The sequence below is a fragment of the Phaseolus vulgaris genome, chromosome 3 (assembly GCF_051622355.1).
Source record: "Phaseolus vulgaris cultivar YP4 chromosome 3, ASM5162235v1, whole genome shotgun sequence".
NCBI lineage: Eukaryota > Viridiplantae > Streptophyta > Magnoliopsida > Fabales > Fabaceae > Phaseolus > Phaseolus vulgaris.
The window spans coordinates 5,752,920-5,769,036 of NC_143500.1; the positions used below are offsets into that span (position 1 = coordinate 5,752,920).

A 16,117-nucleotide genomic window follows, 5' to 3' on the forward strand; every position below is an offset into this window, starting at 1 on the left:
ATCATAACCTAGAGATGAATCGTTCACAATGCAGTTCTTCTTAAGTAGGGTCTCCTTCTTGGTATTCAACAAACCTTAGAGACTGCTAGTATGTCTGATATTGATGGACTTCTCTGTCAAGAAAAGATCGCTAAGGAGGAGTTTAATCATTCTCTTCACTGTCAATATTTGTTTTGGAAAGAACGAGATAAGATGCTTTGGTTTAAAGATGGGGATAGAAATACTGCTTTTTTCCTTGTTGTGGTCAAGAGGAGAAATAATTCTAGTGGGATTCATCGTCTACGGATTGATAATGTGGTTATTGAGGATCCTAAACTTATTGAGGAACATATTTTGGATTTTATAAAACTCTTTACGCTGAGTCTATTTCTCATGTTCAGGATACAGGTAATATGGAAGATTTTATTGGTACTTATATTTCTAAACTGGTTTCCTCTGAGGAGAATATGATGTTGATTAAATATCCTGATTTTTTGGAAATCAAGAATGTTGTTTTAAACCTTAATGGTAATAGTGCTCGTGGTCCTGATGGTTTTGGTGGTGTTTTTTATCATTCCTGTTGGGAAATTATTGGGACAGATGTTTGCAATGTTGTCCAACAGTTTTTTAAACAAAACTGGGTACTCCTTGGAATGTACAGTAATGTGGTATCACTTATTCCTAAGATTTAGGGTGTTGAATCCATTAAAGATTACAGGCCAATAGTTGTTGCTAATTTTAAATTTAAGATTATTTCCAAGATTTTGGTAAATCGGCTTGCACTTGTGGCTGCCATAATAATTTCTCCTAATCAAAATGGGTTTGTGCATGTGAGACATTCAAGATTGTATTGGTATTGCTTCAGAAGCTATTAACATGCTTTCTAAAAAGGTTCGAGGAGGTAACATGGCTTACAAAGTTGATATTCATAAAGCCTTTGACACTTTGAGTTGAAAGTTTTTACTATTAGTTTTGACACGCTTTGGTTTTCACCCCTCGTTTGTCGGTTGAATTATTATTATTATTCTCCGGTCTGATATGCTTTCTATCAGAATAAATGGCAGACGGTGGGTTTTTTTCCTTGTAGTAGAGGTGTTGGACAAGGTGATCCTTTATCTCCTCTACTTTTCTGTCTTGCAGAGGAAGTTCTTAGTAGAGGTCTCTATAAGCTTGTGAATGATAAGAAGATTCTACATATGGTTGGTCCGCAAGGTTTTCTCACTCCATCTCGTATTTTATATGTTGATGACATTTTTGTTTTCTGTAGGGCGGATAATAAGTCTCTTAGAAATTTGAGTACTTTTCTTAAAACATATGGTGATTTCTCGGGTCAATATGTTAATAATTCTAAGAGTAGTTTTTTCACCATGGATAATTCTGCAAGATTTGTCACCAAAATTCAACATATTCTTTCTTGTAGTCATGGTTGTTTGCCTTTCAATTATTTAGGAGTGTTTATCTTTATTTATGCTCTAAATAGTCGATTTCTTCAACCTTTGGCTGTTAAAGTCAAATTGAAGCTAGCATCTTGGAAAGGTAAATCTCTTAGCATGATGGGTCAGATTCAGTTGGTCAATATGGTGATTATGAGACTTTTAGCTTATAACTTTAACTTGTATAAATGACCTATTTCTCTTCTTAAAGAAGTTAAGCAGTGGTGTCGAAATTTTATTTGGACTGGCGATATTCTGAAGAAAGGCATAACTACTGTTAATTGGGATACGATTTGTTCTCCCCTTGAGAATGGAGGTTTGAAGATTATTAACCTTCACCATGAAAATAATGTATATCTTCTTAAGCTTGTTTGGAACTTTGCTTATAGCAACATGCCTTGGTCTTTGCTCTTGAAAGCCAGGGTTCTTAAATAAAAATATGAGTTTAAAATGGTTTATAGATCTTCATCTCTTTGGTCGATAATTAAGCAGTTTTATTCTACTATACTTGATTATACTTCTTGGACTGTTAGTGCAAGTTCTTTTATCAATTTCTGGAATGATAAATGGTGTTCTATTACTTCTTTAGCAAACATTGCAGGGTTATCTGATGATGTTAGCCTTCCGGATATAGTCTCTCAGTTTTAGACAGGTTGTGATTGGATTATTCCATTGTCTTTACATCAGATGCCTCATATTTTTAGTCATATCATGGTTAAGGAGGAACATGATATTCCTAATTGGAGTCTGGTCGGTTTACTCTTAAATCGGTTATGACTTTTTTCTTGGAACCAGGAGTTCCCTGTGGTTGGGGTAAATTTATTTGGTCCTCATATATCTCGCCTTGTCCTTTGGAAAGTTTTTCATGGGCGATTTCCTACAAATCAACATATTCAAAATAAAGGTTTGCATATTTATTCTATGTGTACGCTTTGTGAAAAGAATGATGAATCTATTCAACATTTATATTTTGAATGCCCTAATGCTTTGTATATTAGGAGTTGGGTTCGTCAGATTCTTCCTACTTCTCATTTCTCTAATAAGGATGATCTTCTTTCTTTTATTAAGAGTGATGGTAGTCCTTTGGTTAAATTGATTAAGCTTGTTGTGATAACTTTTTCTATTTGGATGTTATGACATATGAGGAATTATGCTCATTTTCAGGATAAGATTGAGGTTTCTAGGGCTATTTCGGTTATTAAAGATTTAACTTATCTAGTGGGAAAGTCATTTAAAGCTTCAATGAAGAATGATATGATGGATTTCAACATGATTAAATTTTTTGGTATTAATACTCGTACTAGTAAAGTTTTTCGTCCTCTTCCTGTTAGATGAGAGTTTCCTTCACCAGGTTGTGTTAAAATTAACACTAATCGGGCTACTAGGGGATATCCAGGTCTTGCCACTTGTGGAGGTATTTTCCGTGGGAGTATGTGGGGGTTTATTGGAGCTTTCTTTGTGTTTCTTGAAGTTTAGATTGCTCTGGTTGCTGAATTTTATGGAGTTATATGTACTTTGGAAGAAGCTCAAAAGATGGGGCTTACTAATGTCTGGTTGGAATGTGATTCTATCTTGGTTTGTGTTGCGTTTACTGCTAGGAAAAATGTTCATTGGATGCTTTGTAATCGATGAAATACTTATCTAAATTACTGTGGGAAAATCAGGTTTAGGATTATTCATTTTTTTCGTAAAGGGAATGCGTGTGCTGATAAGTTGGCTAATTTATGATTTATTCATAGAGAATCATTTCATTAGTATAATAGGCTCCCACCTAGTCTGTTATTAGAATTCTTTATGAATAGGTATAGTCTACCTATGTATCGTTTTTGTTAACATATGGGTTTTGGTCTAATCCTTTCATATTTTTGTATTTTCTTTCTTTTTTTCTTTTTTTAATAATATTTTTTTTATATGATAACAAATGTGTTGTTACTTGAGGTGTCAGTCTAACTGAGAGATCAAGTTACATAATAATGTTTAACATGAAAGTTTTTATAAAAAAAATAAAAAAAAACAAAACTATGATAATCCATTTTTATTTAAGATAGTTTGTTCTCATAAAATAATAATATGAAATAATCAATTGTCTAATAATGTGAATAAATTGTGTAATGCAATATAATCAATTATTATATTATAAAATATTTTCTTTAAATGTTTAAGTTATGGAATGAATGTAAAATACATAAACTTAAAAAAAAATTATACTCATACATTATTCACACATAAAAAACAAAATTACTAATATAATTATTCAAAAAATACATAATAAAAACAAAACACATTTAAAAAAAAGTCTTTTAAGAGTCTTGATTAACCCATCCATTTACTGATGTGTGACAAACTTGTTAACTTTTTAATAATTATTTTAAAAATTATATCAATAGTAATTTTTTTTTTCAAGTTAATTACATAAAGCTTTGTATATTCATATCAATTAAGCTTTGAATATTCATATGAATTAAACATAATATTAATGTGTTTCATTTTGGTATGCTATTAGAAGACAAATTTGCAACAACTTAATTCCATATGCCAATCATTACGGTGATTAATTTAGTATTGGAAGATTCTAATTGAATACCTTGTTAGTCGAATTTTTTTTATACAAGTTAATGTAAGACTTTTAAAGTAATTTTTATAAAATTTAATATAATTTTGAATTTGAAATTACTAACAGGATTTTCAAAGTATATATGATTGAAGGATAAATTTAAAAACCTTTTACATTTTTAATGCATCTAATTAGATTCATATTAAAAGCATTGTGAAATAAAAGAAAATTATAATTAATTATTCATTTAATAATATTATTAAATTAATAATATAATATTTGATAAGTGCAATAATTAGTATTACGTGAAAAAAGTGTACTTTTACATAGATTAATGTTGCAACCTATTTTACTTGCATATATAGATAGATGTAAAGATTATTAATAGTATCGTATTTATATGAATATATAAATAAATATATAGGATTAGTGTTTTCCTAACATAGTATTAATGTGCGAGCCTATGGTGTGCCTGCATTATTAATTTTAAGCTAGATTAAGTTATCTTTAGGATCTCAAAGGAGCAAAATTCATACAAAATAGAATAAATAAAAATTTTAGTTGCAACAATTTAATTGCATGACGATAATATCTTTATAGTTATTAAATGTAATAGTGAAAGGTTTTAATCTTGATATAGTATAGTTTTATTATCAAGCAAATTATTAAATAAAAATTAATTTTATAGAAAAAAAATAATTAGTTATTATATTTGACTAAATTAGATAATATTTTAGAGATTAAAACAATTATTGATATCTAAAGTAGTTTTTATTATTGATAAATAGTTTTTAAGTAGGTATCTAATTGGCTACCAATGTTTTATTATCTAATTTAGTCAAATATAACAACTAATTATTTTTTGTCTCTAAAATTAATATTTATTTAATGATTTTCTAGTAGTATATTCGACTAATCTATTAAAATTTTGTTGAGGAAGACTTTCATAGAAATTACTATAAAATTTAATATGCATTTGGTGGCTACGTCTCCTATTGTTAATAAAGTTGCTAAGCTTTGGTGTTTGTCGGTTCCTAATCTTGTCCAAAATTTCTTAGTTAATGATCAATTTATCTCTGTAACTTGTCGTCTGGAGGATAAGAGTTTTAGCTTTGCAGGTGTTTATGGTGCTACCACATACTTGTCTAGACGATTTTTATGGAGGGATCTTAGTTTCTTCACATGGCCTTGGTGTATTCTGGGAGATTTTAATGTTGTGCTCTCAGCGGATGACTGTAAAGGGGGGGTGGCTCCTAATCAGGTTTCTTGTAATGAATTCCTGGACTGGATTAATACTAATGATCTTTCTTGTATGCCTTTTATTGGATCTTGTTATACTTGGTGTAACGGAAGGAGAGGGTTGCATAGAATTCACAGAAGACTGGATAGGGCTTTATGTAATGGAGTGTGTCTGGATGAATGGGAATCTTGTTCTTATCAGGTTCTTGTTAAAAATTGTTCTGATCATTCCCCTATTCTTGCTAGTCTTGCTAGTAATTCTTTGCGGAAGGTTAGCAATTTTCGTTTCTTTTCGATGTGGCTTCAGGACACTTCGTGTCTAAAGCTTATTCATGATTCTTGGGCTAATCAGGTTGTTGGTTGTCCTATGTTTATCTTGCAACATAAGTTAAAAAGGTTGAAACTTGAGCTCCGAGACTGGAATAAAAATTCTTTTGGTAATGTTCATAATGGAGTTCTTCTTAAGCAGGACATCCTTCTTGGTATTCAAAAAAGCTTAGAGACTGCTAGTTTGTCTGATAGTGACGGACTTCTCTGTCAAGAAAAGATTGCTAAGGAGGAGCTTGATCATGCTCTTCATTGTCAATATTTGTTTTGGAAAGAAAGGGCTAGGATGTTGTGGTTCAAGGATGGAGATCGAAATACTTCTTTTTTCCATGCGGTGGTCAAAAGGAGATATAATTCTAGTGGGATTCATCGTCTACGGATTGATAATGAGGTTACAGAGGATCCTAAAATCATTGAGGATCATATTTTGGACTTTTATAAAAATCTTTATGCTGAGTCTATTTCTAATGTTCTGGATACTGATAATATGGAAGATTTTATTGGTACTTATATTCCTGCGATGGTTTCCTCTGAGGAGAATATGATGTTGATTAAGTGTCCAGATTTCTCTGAAATTAAAAATGCTGTTTTTAATCTTAACGGTAATAGTGCTCCTGGTCCTGATGGTTTTGGTGGTGTTTTCTATCATTCTTGCTGGGAAATTATTGGGACAGATGTTTGCAATGCTGTTCAACAGTTTTTTAAACAAAACTGGGTTCTCCCTGGAATGAATAGTAATGTGGTATCTCTTATTCCAAAGGTTCAGGGTGCTGATTCCATTAAAGATTACATGCCAATTGTTGTTGCTAATTTCAAGTTTAAGATTATTTCTAAGATACTGGCGGATTGCACTTGTGGCTGCTAGAATCATTTCTCCCAATCAATATGGATTTGTGCAGGGTAGACAGATTCAGGATTGCATTGGTATTGCTTCTGAAGCTATTAACCTGCTTTCTAAAAAGGTTAGAGGAGGTAATGTGGCTTACAAAGTTGATATTCATAAAGCTTTTGACACTCTAAGTTGGAAGTTCTTATTATTAGTTTTAAAACGCTTTGGTTTTTATCCCTTATTTGTCGGTTGGATTAGTACAATTCTCCGTTCAGCTATGCTTTCTATAAGAATAAGTGGTAGTTTGGTGGGTTTTTTTCCTTGCAGTCGAGGGGTAAGACAAGGTGATCCATTGTCTCCTTTACTTTTCTGTCTTGCAGAGGAAGTTCTTAGTAGAGGTCTCTCTAAGCTTGTGAATGATAAGAAGATTTTAAATATGGCCAGTCCGCACGGTTATCTCACTCCCTCTCATATTTTGTATGTTGATGACATATTTATTTTTTGTAGGGGGGATATTAAGTCTCTTAGAAATTTGAGTTCTTTTCTTAAAACATATGGTGATTTTTCTGGTCAATATATTAATAACTCTAAAAGTAGTTTCTTCACCATGGATAATTCTCCAAGATTTGTCACCAAAATTCAAAATATTCTTTCCTGTAGTCATGGTTGTTTGCCTTTCCATTATTTAGGAGTGTCTATCTTTGTTGGTGCTCCAAAGTGTCGGTTTCTTCAACCTTTGGCTGATAAAGTTAAATTGAAGCTAGCATCTTGGAAAGGTAAATCTCTTAGCATGATGGGTCGAATTCAGCTGGTCAATACAGTGATTACTGGATTTCTAGCTTATAGTTTTAATATGTATAAGTGGCCTGTTTCACTTATTAAGCAAGTTGAGCAGTGGTGTCGGAATTTTATTTGGACTGGTGATATTCTGAAAAAAGGTATTGCTACCATTAATTGGGGGAAAATTTGTTCACCTCTTGAGGATGGAGGCTTGAATATCATTAATCTTCATCATGAAAATAATGCATATCTTCTTAAGCTTGCTTGGAACTTTGCTTATAGCGACAAACCTTGGTCTTTACTCTTGAAGGCCAGGGTTCTTAAATCAAAATATGAATTTCGAACAGTTTATAGATCTTCCTCTCTCTGGCCTGGAATTAAGCAATTTTATTCTACCATACTTGACTATACTTATTGGACTGTTGGTACAGGTTCTTTTATTAATTTCTGGAATGATAAATGGTGCTATACTACTTCTTTAGCAAATATTGTAGGGTTATCTGATGGTGTTAGCATTCCGGATACAGTCTCTCAATTTTGGACAGGTTGTGATTGAAATATTCCCTTCTCTTTACAGCAGATGCCTCTTTTTTTTAATCATATCATGATTAGAGAGGAACAGGATATTCCTAATTGGATTCTAAATGAGTCTGGTCGTTTCACTCTTAAATCGGCTAGGACTTTTTTCTTGGAACCAGGAGTTCCAGGTGGTTGGGGTAAATTCATTTGGTCTTCATCTATTCCGCCTTCCAAAACTCTAGTACTCTGGAAAATTTTTCATGGGCGACTTCCTACAGATCAACATATTCAGAATAAGGGTTTGCATATATGTTCTATGTGTTCGCTTTGTGAAAAGCAAGCGGAATCTATTCAACATCTATTTTTTGAATGTTCTAACGCATTGCATATTTGGAGTTGGGTACGACAAATTTTTCTTACTTCTCATTTCTCTAATAAGGATGATCTACTTTCTTTTATTAAGAGTGATGGTAGTCCTTTGGTTAAATTGATTAAGCTTGCGGTGATAACCTTTTCTATATGGATGATATGGCATATGAGGAATTATGCTAGATTTCAGGATAAGATTGGGGTTTCTAAGGCTATTTCGATAATTAAAGATTTAACTTGTCTAGTGGGAAATTCGTCTAAAGCTTCAATGAAGAATGATATGTTGGACTTCAACGTGATTAATTTTTTCGGTATTAAGACTCGTAGTGGTAAAGTTCTTCGTCCTCTTCCTATTAGATGGGAATTTCCTTCACCAGGCTGGGTCAAAATTAATACTGATGGGGCTGCTAGGGGGTATCCTGGTCTTGCTACTTGTGGAGGTATTTTTCGTGGGAGTATGGGAAAATTTATTGGTGCTTTTTCAGCGTTTCTTGAAGTTCAAACTGCTTTGGTTGCTGAGTTTTATGGAGTTATACATGCTATGGAGGAAGCTCAAAAAATGGGACTTACTAATGTCTGGCTTGAATGTGATTCTGCCTTGGTTTGTGCTGCGTTTACTGCTAGAACTAATGTTCCGTGGATGCTTCAGAATCGATGGAATACTTGTCTTAATTTTTGTGGGACAATCAGGTTTAGGGTAACTCATATTTTTCGTGAAGGGAATGCGTGTGCTGATAAGTTGGCTAATTTAGGATTTATTCATAGAGAATCTTTTCATTGGTATAATAGACTCCCAGCTAGTCTGTTCTTAGAATTCTTTATGAATAGGTATAATCTATCTATGTATCGTTTGTGTTAACATATGGGTTTTGGTCTAGTCCCCCCATATTTTTTTTTCTTTTTTTAATAATATTTTTTTTTCATGTGATGGCAGATGATTGTTGTTACTTGAGGTGTCAGCTTAGCTGAGATGTCAAGTTGCATAGTGATGCCTAACACGAAAACTTTATAAAAAAAAAAATCTAATAATAGAAGTGATTGAAATAAGATGAAATATAAATATTTTATTATTTAAATTAAAAACTTATAAATAAATAAAAATTAATTTTTTAAACTTCCTTTAATTAAACTACTATCTTTGTAAAACACTTTTTCTTTATTTTCTCCTTGTATTTTTTAAATAGTCGTTCATCCTCTCACAGATATAATTTCACCTTAAAAATCTTGGTGGAGAAAGGAACACTTCTTTCCAATCAAAAGTTTTTGAGTAAATTTTTCTTTGCCCATTTTCTAAAGTTTATTTTAATGAAAGAGTTGTGTGTGTTTAAGGTAGGGTTTTGTGTGTGAGTTTTTATGGTGAATCTCTATTACTCATTGATCAAAGTATTTTATCCTTTCTATATTAGTAGTCAAATTGGGAGCTCAAGTTTGATTAAGCAAAGTTTAAATGTTAGAAAAATTAGTTTAATTTTGATAACATATTAAAGTAGAAGATATTTATTGTTTGGATGTAACTTAGTCATAATGATATATTTTGTATAGGAATGTTATTTTCATAAGAGTTGTTAAAATTATATATATATATATATATATATATATTTTAAATGAACAAAATGTGTGAATGTGATAGTTGTTATATATTAACCATGATTTATGATAAGGTTATTGGAGATATTGATTTATGTTGTGAATTTTTTGTGAATAAAATAGTTGTGTAAGTTGTTGATAAAATTGTTTGGATTGGATTAAAACATATTTTGATTTTATTTAAGTTCTTTGAGATATATAGTGAGTTAAATATATAATGAGTTTCAGATAAGTTTTGTTTAATAACATTCGATTGAAATCATTTCATATTGTTTTGGAACTTGTTTAACATGTGAAAATATAAGGAAATTATTTTGTAAAAGGTGATTTGTTAATATTGAATAACCAAGTTACATTGAATTTTTTGCTCAAGCGAACTATCTCTCACTCAAGTCAAACTTAACAATAAGTTATATCAACTATAACTCTAAATTTTGCTCAAGTGACGAAATGTTTACTTTACCTAAAATAGAGCAAAATCTCACCTTGCTCTTGGGTTTGTTTTTGGTTAATCAAGGAGATTTTCAGTTAAGCAAAGAAAAATGAAACTTATTTAGTTTTAATTGTATATTTCTTTAAGTTGAATGAGTTTGAAGATTATGTACATGTATGGATAATTTAATAGGAAATTATATATGTTTATAAGTTGTGTGTATGTGTTTATATATATTGTATGTTGTGAATAATAACTTGTGAAATGTAAATACGTGTGAATTGATGTTGTTGATAATATATAGAATTTGAAATATGATTTTAGTTGAATAGTATAAGAATAAGAATATATATTAATTATGTTGTGAATTCAAATGTGATGTATTGTAAACATAGATATTTTGAAGGGAGAGAAGGTTGTGTTGAGATATTTAGGTTGTGTATTGACTTCAAATTTTGTATGAGTTATTTGACTGCTATTATTTGATTCACATAAAAAAAAATATCAAATGGTGAGAGTTGAGGATATGTGAATCCCCAAGAAAATATCAAGAAGGTTCATATGACTTAATATGTGGTTTGAAAAAAATCATGTCTAACAAGTCTTGGGGATTCACACTCTTATGTGAGTAGATGTGTTTCTATTATGTAGCTTTGTTGTGTGAGAAAACTTAATGAAGTCAGTGTGACAACTGAAGATTTATGAGTCTTTCAACACATTTGTCTTCTGAAAATAAAGTCATGTATTTGCGATATTAATATCTGCAAAGTATGACATGAGCTGTAACTAATGAGTTGAAAGTTAGGAACTTAGTTTTAATACATGCTTAATGAATTAATTGGATGTATATCCCTGAGAATGTATGAATGAGATTTGAATGACTAATATAAATTTTGAAAATATATGTATGTATATGAGATTTTAAAAACATTAGCTTACCTTATTTTGTGTGTTTGTTGTTTCTAAATTATGATGATCGTATGTTACATGATAGTATATATGATAGAGAAAATATTTCAATAAAGAAAGGTTGAAGAGAAAAGAAAGAAATTTGTGTTATATTATTATTTTCTTATTTTTTCTTTAAAATATGTATATATTATAACTTCAAACACAAATAAAAGTTTGTTTTAAGAAGATTTTAAAATTTATCTTCTAATGATTAATAATAATGTAACTCTGAGTGGGTGATACATTTTAGTTTAATAGTAATGTAACTAGTGGGATGATATATTTTAGAATCCCATCATATTCCAATTATATTCACATTATCTCAATAAAGAAATATATATATATATATTTATTGTATTTCATTTTAAAAATTGATATTTTATTTTTTAATAAAATTTATTTCTTATATCTTTTTAAATGAATCCTATTCATACCAAAGGGATGATACTTGATACACACAAAAAATAAATATTTTAAAATCTTAAAAAATATTAATTTTAAATACCTTTATGTATATGGTAAATGTAAGTTACTTGGTGCGTAAATTAAAGAAAGAAACATTTATGCCGGAGTAGAATTATAAATGATCCAAAAAAATATTTATTGGGACTGTTGTCATTAAATAACTTAAATAAGAATATAATAAACAAAGAATGTGACAGTGAATAAAGTTTTATCTAGGTGAAGTCAATAAATAATTTAATTTAATATAAAAAAAAGTCATATAATGTAATTATTTAGAAGGTTTAAATTTTGTATAGTTATTATTGTTGTTAAACTCTTGATTAAAAGAAGTCTTAAACCACTTTACAATATTTTATATAGTACCTCTGTTTTACCATGAGTGCAACATAAAGTTATTATACACCTATTAACAACAACACTGAATATAATACTTTTTAAAATAATTTTACTGTAATAACTTCACCCTTTCTATATAAATACATTATTTTGAATAAAAAATAAAAAATAATTTACTTTAGAATATATTAAGATAAAAAATGTGAAAACATAAATCATTCCAAAAAAATTTTATATGATTAAAATTACAACTACTTTAGAAAAAAAAAATAATTAAAATTTATTTCACATCATCTCTCTTATATATATTTAATAAATATTTTGTTTTTAAATGAAAAATCTTATGATATGATGGTATTAAGTTATCTCAATGTTAAAAAGAGAAGTTCCATAAAAAAAATGACACAATAAAAATTTATTATAATAATTTTATCCTGAAAAGACATAATAAATACTTACTTATGTAGATTTTAATTTTAATAACAATTTAATAAATTTCATAATTATTAAAAAAATATTACCGTACCATTTTTTTTATGATAAGTACCTCCGTCATAATAAGTCGTGATTATTTTTTATTTTTTTAAAATATACATTTATAATTAAAGTAATTTAACAATATATCTTGTAATCACGTATACTAATTCAAATTGAATTTTTAGAACCAACCCATCAATATTTGAAGATAACATACATTTAGTTAGAAAAAAAAAACGTTAGAAACTTAATTAAGTAACTTATGTATAATTATTTCTCTAATTGATTATATAGAAGTGCATTTAAAATAATAATAAAAGTACACTCTTAAAAAAATCAATCTTCTTTAAGTGCATGTTTGGGTATACAATAAACAAATAAAGAGCATGCGTTGCTCTTAACACAGTGTATAACTTTTCCAAGAATAACGTCAATTTTTCATTATGATATAACGTTCAATCAAATATATATTAGAACAAATTACTCATTTTACAAGACAAATAATAACTAAAACGCGTTTTTCTTATCAAATTTTACAGAAATCAAGGTGACATTCAACATGTTCAATGAAATTCATTAACTTAAAAATAATTAATTTATCTTAAAAATAAAAATAAAGCAAATAATCTTAATTACTGAGAGAAATAATATTATCTTCCCAACACTTATTTTCTTTCTCAATAACTAAAATTTATTTAAAATAAAGTTTTTCGGTACTCACCTCTAAATAAGAAATTTAATTTTAAAAACCATAATTAGATTGAAGATTTCTTTTTACATATATTGTACATATAAAAGTTACGTATTAAATAATTTATAAAATATGTTAAGATAATATATTTTATTGAAGAGATGGGTAAGTTAAAATTATATAATGTAAAAAGGTAATAAATGGTGAAATATTTAGTGGAAGTAAATTTCAGAGCTGTCATTTAACATTTTCTTTAAAAGAAATGTGAATACTGATAATATATGAGTTGAAATATGAAGCATTAGTTTGTTTATTTTAATATTTGAGGAGACAAAAATGCAAAATGAAAAATTAATACCATACATGCATGTCTTAGAAATATAAGAGTTAGAAAAGGAACATATTTATTTTGTAATAAATAGTTGGCAAAAATGTGTTCCAAAAAAACATAAAAATCTACAGAAGAGGGTTGGGGAGAGCACAGATTCATCATTCACAGAGAGGAATGATGGAAAAAAAATGAAAAGGGTGAGTGAGTGGAGTATGAAACAGTAGAAAAAACAGAGGAGAGAGAAGAAGCAGGGTGAAGAGAGAGTGTGAAAGCTCAAGGAGAAAGCGACAGGGCAGGGAGAAAAAGGGTTGGGTGCCAGCCACCACAACAGTGAATTCTGAATAATACAGAGATAAACATACAATTACAAACAAAACCAGGTAAATTTTACCATCAGAAAAGTCTTGAGATTCTCGTGGCATAAACAAGGTAGTGTTATTTTTTAATGTGCAACTGGGTTGTCTAATGTTTTTATAGAGATTCGCGTCTGTGTCTGTTTTAATCCGTGTGCCAAGGTCGCCGCTTTTCGTCTTTTGTTTTTTCTGTTAACTCAGACATAGGAGAGAGATTGGTTGTAAAAAAATGGTTTTGGTACAGAGAAATCTTGGCCATAGATTTATAATCTTTTCATCTAAAAAATGCTGTCTTGTGCTGTGTTCTGCTTCTATATAAACTGTGTAACTCTATCACTAAAAGTTTCTCTCTTTTTGGTCAGAGGGAGAGTGTGGTGTTTTTTTTCTTGGATTTCTGTGAGGAATCCACTGAAGGAGGAAGAGGAGGAGATTTATGTCGTCTTGGTTTTATTTGGAAGTAGTGATTGGAGCTCTGTTGCAGCTCGGGTTTGGTTATGCTTGTGTATGCTGCATGCTACTCTGGCTAGTAGTGTTCAATACTGCTGTTTCGATGAGTTTGAGGCCAAAACGGTATGTGGGGTTTGTGATTTTTACTGTTGATGTTTTGGATTTGATGTTGTGTTGGAGTTTGAGGTTCTTTTCTTGTGGGTGTGCTTTTGTGTGTTTTGTTTTGCAGGACATTTCATGGAGTTGTAGTTTGTTATGGAGGCTTTCAGATAAAAAAGTTCTCTAGCTTCTTCCTCCTTTTGAGAGTGGATCTCACCTGATATTCTTGAAATTTTGAGGCTTTTTTTTTTGTTTTGTTTAATTAAAATTTTGGTTTCGTTCTGGTGAACAAGTTTCTGGGTATTTTTGAGGGGTTTTAAGGGTTTTGACCCAAATTATTTTCACAATGCTGGAGGCTCTTAACCAATCCGCCAAAACGATGAAGAAATTGAAGCAGAAACGAAATCCATTTCATGACTCCAAAATGGCAAGGAAACTGCGCATCATTTGTGATGATCCTGATGCTACCGACTCATCATCGGATGAAGAGGAGCATTTTGGGAAAGGTAGGAAGGTGAGGAGAACTGTGGTTGACATTGCTCTTCCACCAGTTCCAGTTAACTCTGTCATTGCAGCTGCTGAAACCAGCACCCAGAGTTCAAACAATGGGGAACTGAACAAGAAGATGGTCCTGGCCAAAACACCCTCATCGAAGAGGCCATCTGCTGGGAAATACAAAGGTGTTCGGATGAGGAAATGGGGCAAATGGGCTGCAGAGATTCGCGATCCTTTCAAGGGTGCGCGTGTCTGGTTAGGCACTTACAACACTGCAGAAGAGGCCTCTCAGGCCTATGAGTCCAAAAGGCTTGAATTTGAAACCATGGCCAAGACTCTATCTAATTCGAGGAGCAACAGCACCAGCAACAACAAAAACACAGACAGCAGCAACAATGTTGTTGCTTCTGTTGTAACTGTAGCTGCCCCAGAAAATAACAACAACTCCAACTACTGTGTTTCTTCTGCTGCACATTCTGTATCAGATTCCAAATCTGCTACTATAGACTACTCAGACAGCAGCATTCTGTCACACACATCACCATATTCTGTGCTTGAGTTGGAAACCTCTGCTTCCAAGTTGACTGAGAGTGGTAAGGTTTCAGGCAGTGAAGTTGTTGAAACTGAAGATCTGTTCACTGAATTTGCTGAGCTAGACATTCCTGATTTGAGCATGCTGAGTGTGCCACCCCCATCTGCAGTTGCTGCTGTTCCATCTGAGTTTAAATTCGATTGGTTGGCATTAGACGGTTTGGAGCATGGACTTGATCAAGAGTTTGGGTTTGATGAGGATCTTGGTGACTTGGAAGACATAAAGATTTGTGGATTTGATGACAGTGAGCCCAGTGAGCTTCCTGATTTTGATTTTGATGACTTTGGTGCTGATGAGTTTGCTGGTTGGATTGAAGAACCCCCAAATATACCTTCAGTATAAATTTTGCAGCTATAGTCTATAGAGAGTAGTAGTATATTTCAAGTTTTGTGGTATTTGCTTACAATTTCTCTAGTTTTGTGAGATCTCACAGGGATTAAATCTGGTCCCAGTGTAGTTGTTTTGTTATTTATTTGTTTGTTTAGAGAGATAGAAGATGAATGTGAGGCAAAGAGAGAATTGCCTTGGGTTTTCTTGTGCTGCTAGAGCCGTCCAAGGCTTCTCTTCATACTATAAATCATCACACTCTATTCAATTTTAATTCTATTATCTCTCTCCATCAAATACTTTCTTTGCAATTACTAATTATTTTAAAATGTCAAAAGGTAAAAGTAATTTAATAATTTAGCATATAATACGTTTTTTTTTAGAACATTTCCTATAAATAATGACAAAATTAGAGATAATTTTTGTAAATCATTTCAAGTCAAACACCTTGCAATTTGAAAACCCCTAGTCACCCTTATTCTTCATCCAATGCATGTAATTTTT

At 30.8% G+C, this 16,117-nt stretch overlaps 1 protein-coding gene across 4 annotated transcripts; it reads left to right on the top strand.

Moving 5' to 3' along the window:
• The first annotated feature begins 13,380 nt into the window (after window positions 1-13,380).
• Window positions 13,381-15,887, top strand: LOC137806316 (ethylene-responsive transcription factor ERF118). Of its 4 annotated transcripts, none has more exons than XM_068606354.1 (3): window positions 13,381-13,680; window positions 14,016-14,223; window positions 14,330-15,887. In XM_068606354.1, exon 3 carries the CDS (start codon window positions 14,546-14,548, stop codon window positions 15,626-15,628), a length of 1,083 nt encoding a protein of 360 aa, XP_068462455.1. In that variant the 5' UTR covers window positions 13,381-13,680; window positions 14,016-14,223; window positions 14,330-14,545; the 3' UTR covers window positions 15,629-15,887. The 4 variants fall into 4 exon arrangements, with proteins under 4 accessions (XP_068462455.1, XP_068462456.1, XP_068462457.1 ...); XM_068606355.2 differs by having other exon boundaries at window positions 13,603-13,729; XM_068606356.1 differs by lacking the exon at window positions 13,381-13,680 and adding an exon at window positions 13,745-13,815.
• The last annotated feature ends 230 nt before the right edge of the window (window positions 15,888-16,117 follow it).

Excerpts from the sequence above, each read along its gene's own strand:
- LOC137806316 (XM_068606354.1), top strand. The coding sequence starts at position 14,546 with ATGCTGGAGGCTCTTAACCAATCCGCCAAAACGATGAAGAAATTGAAG.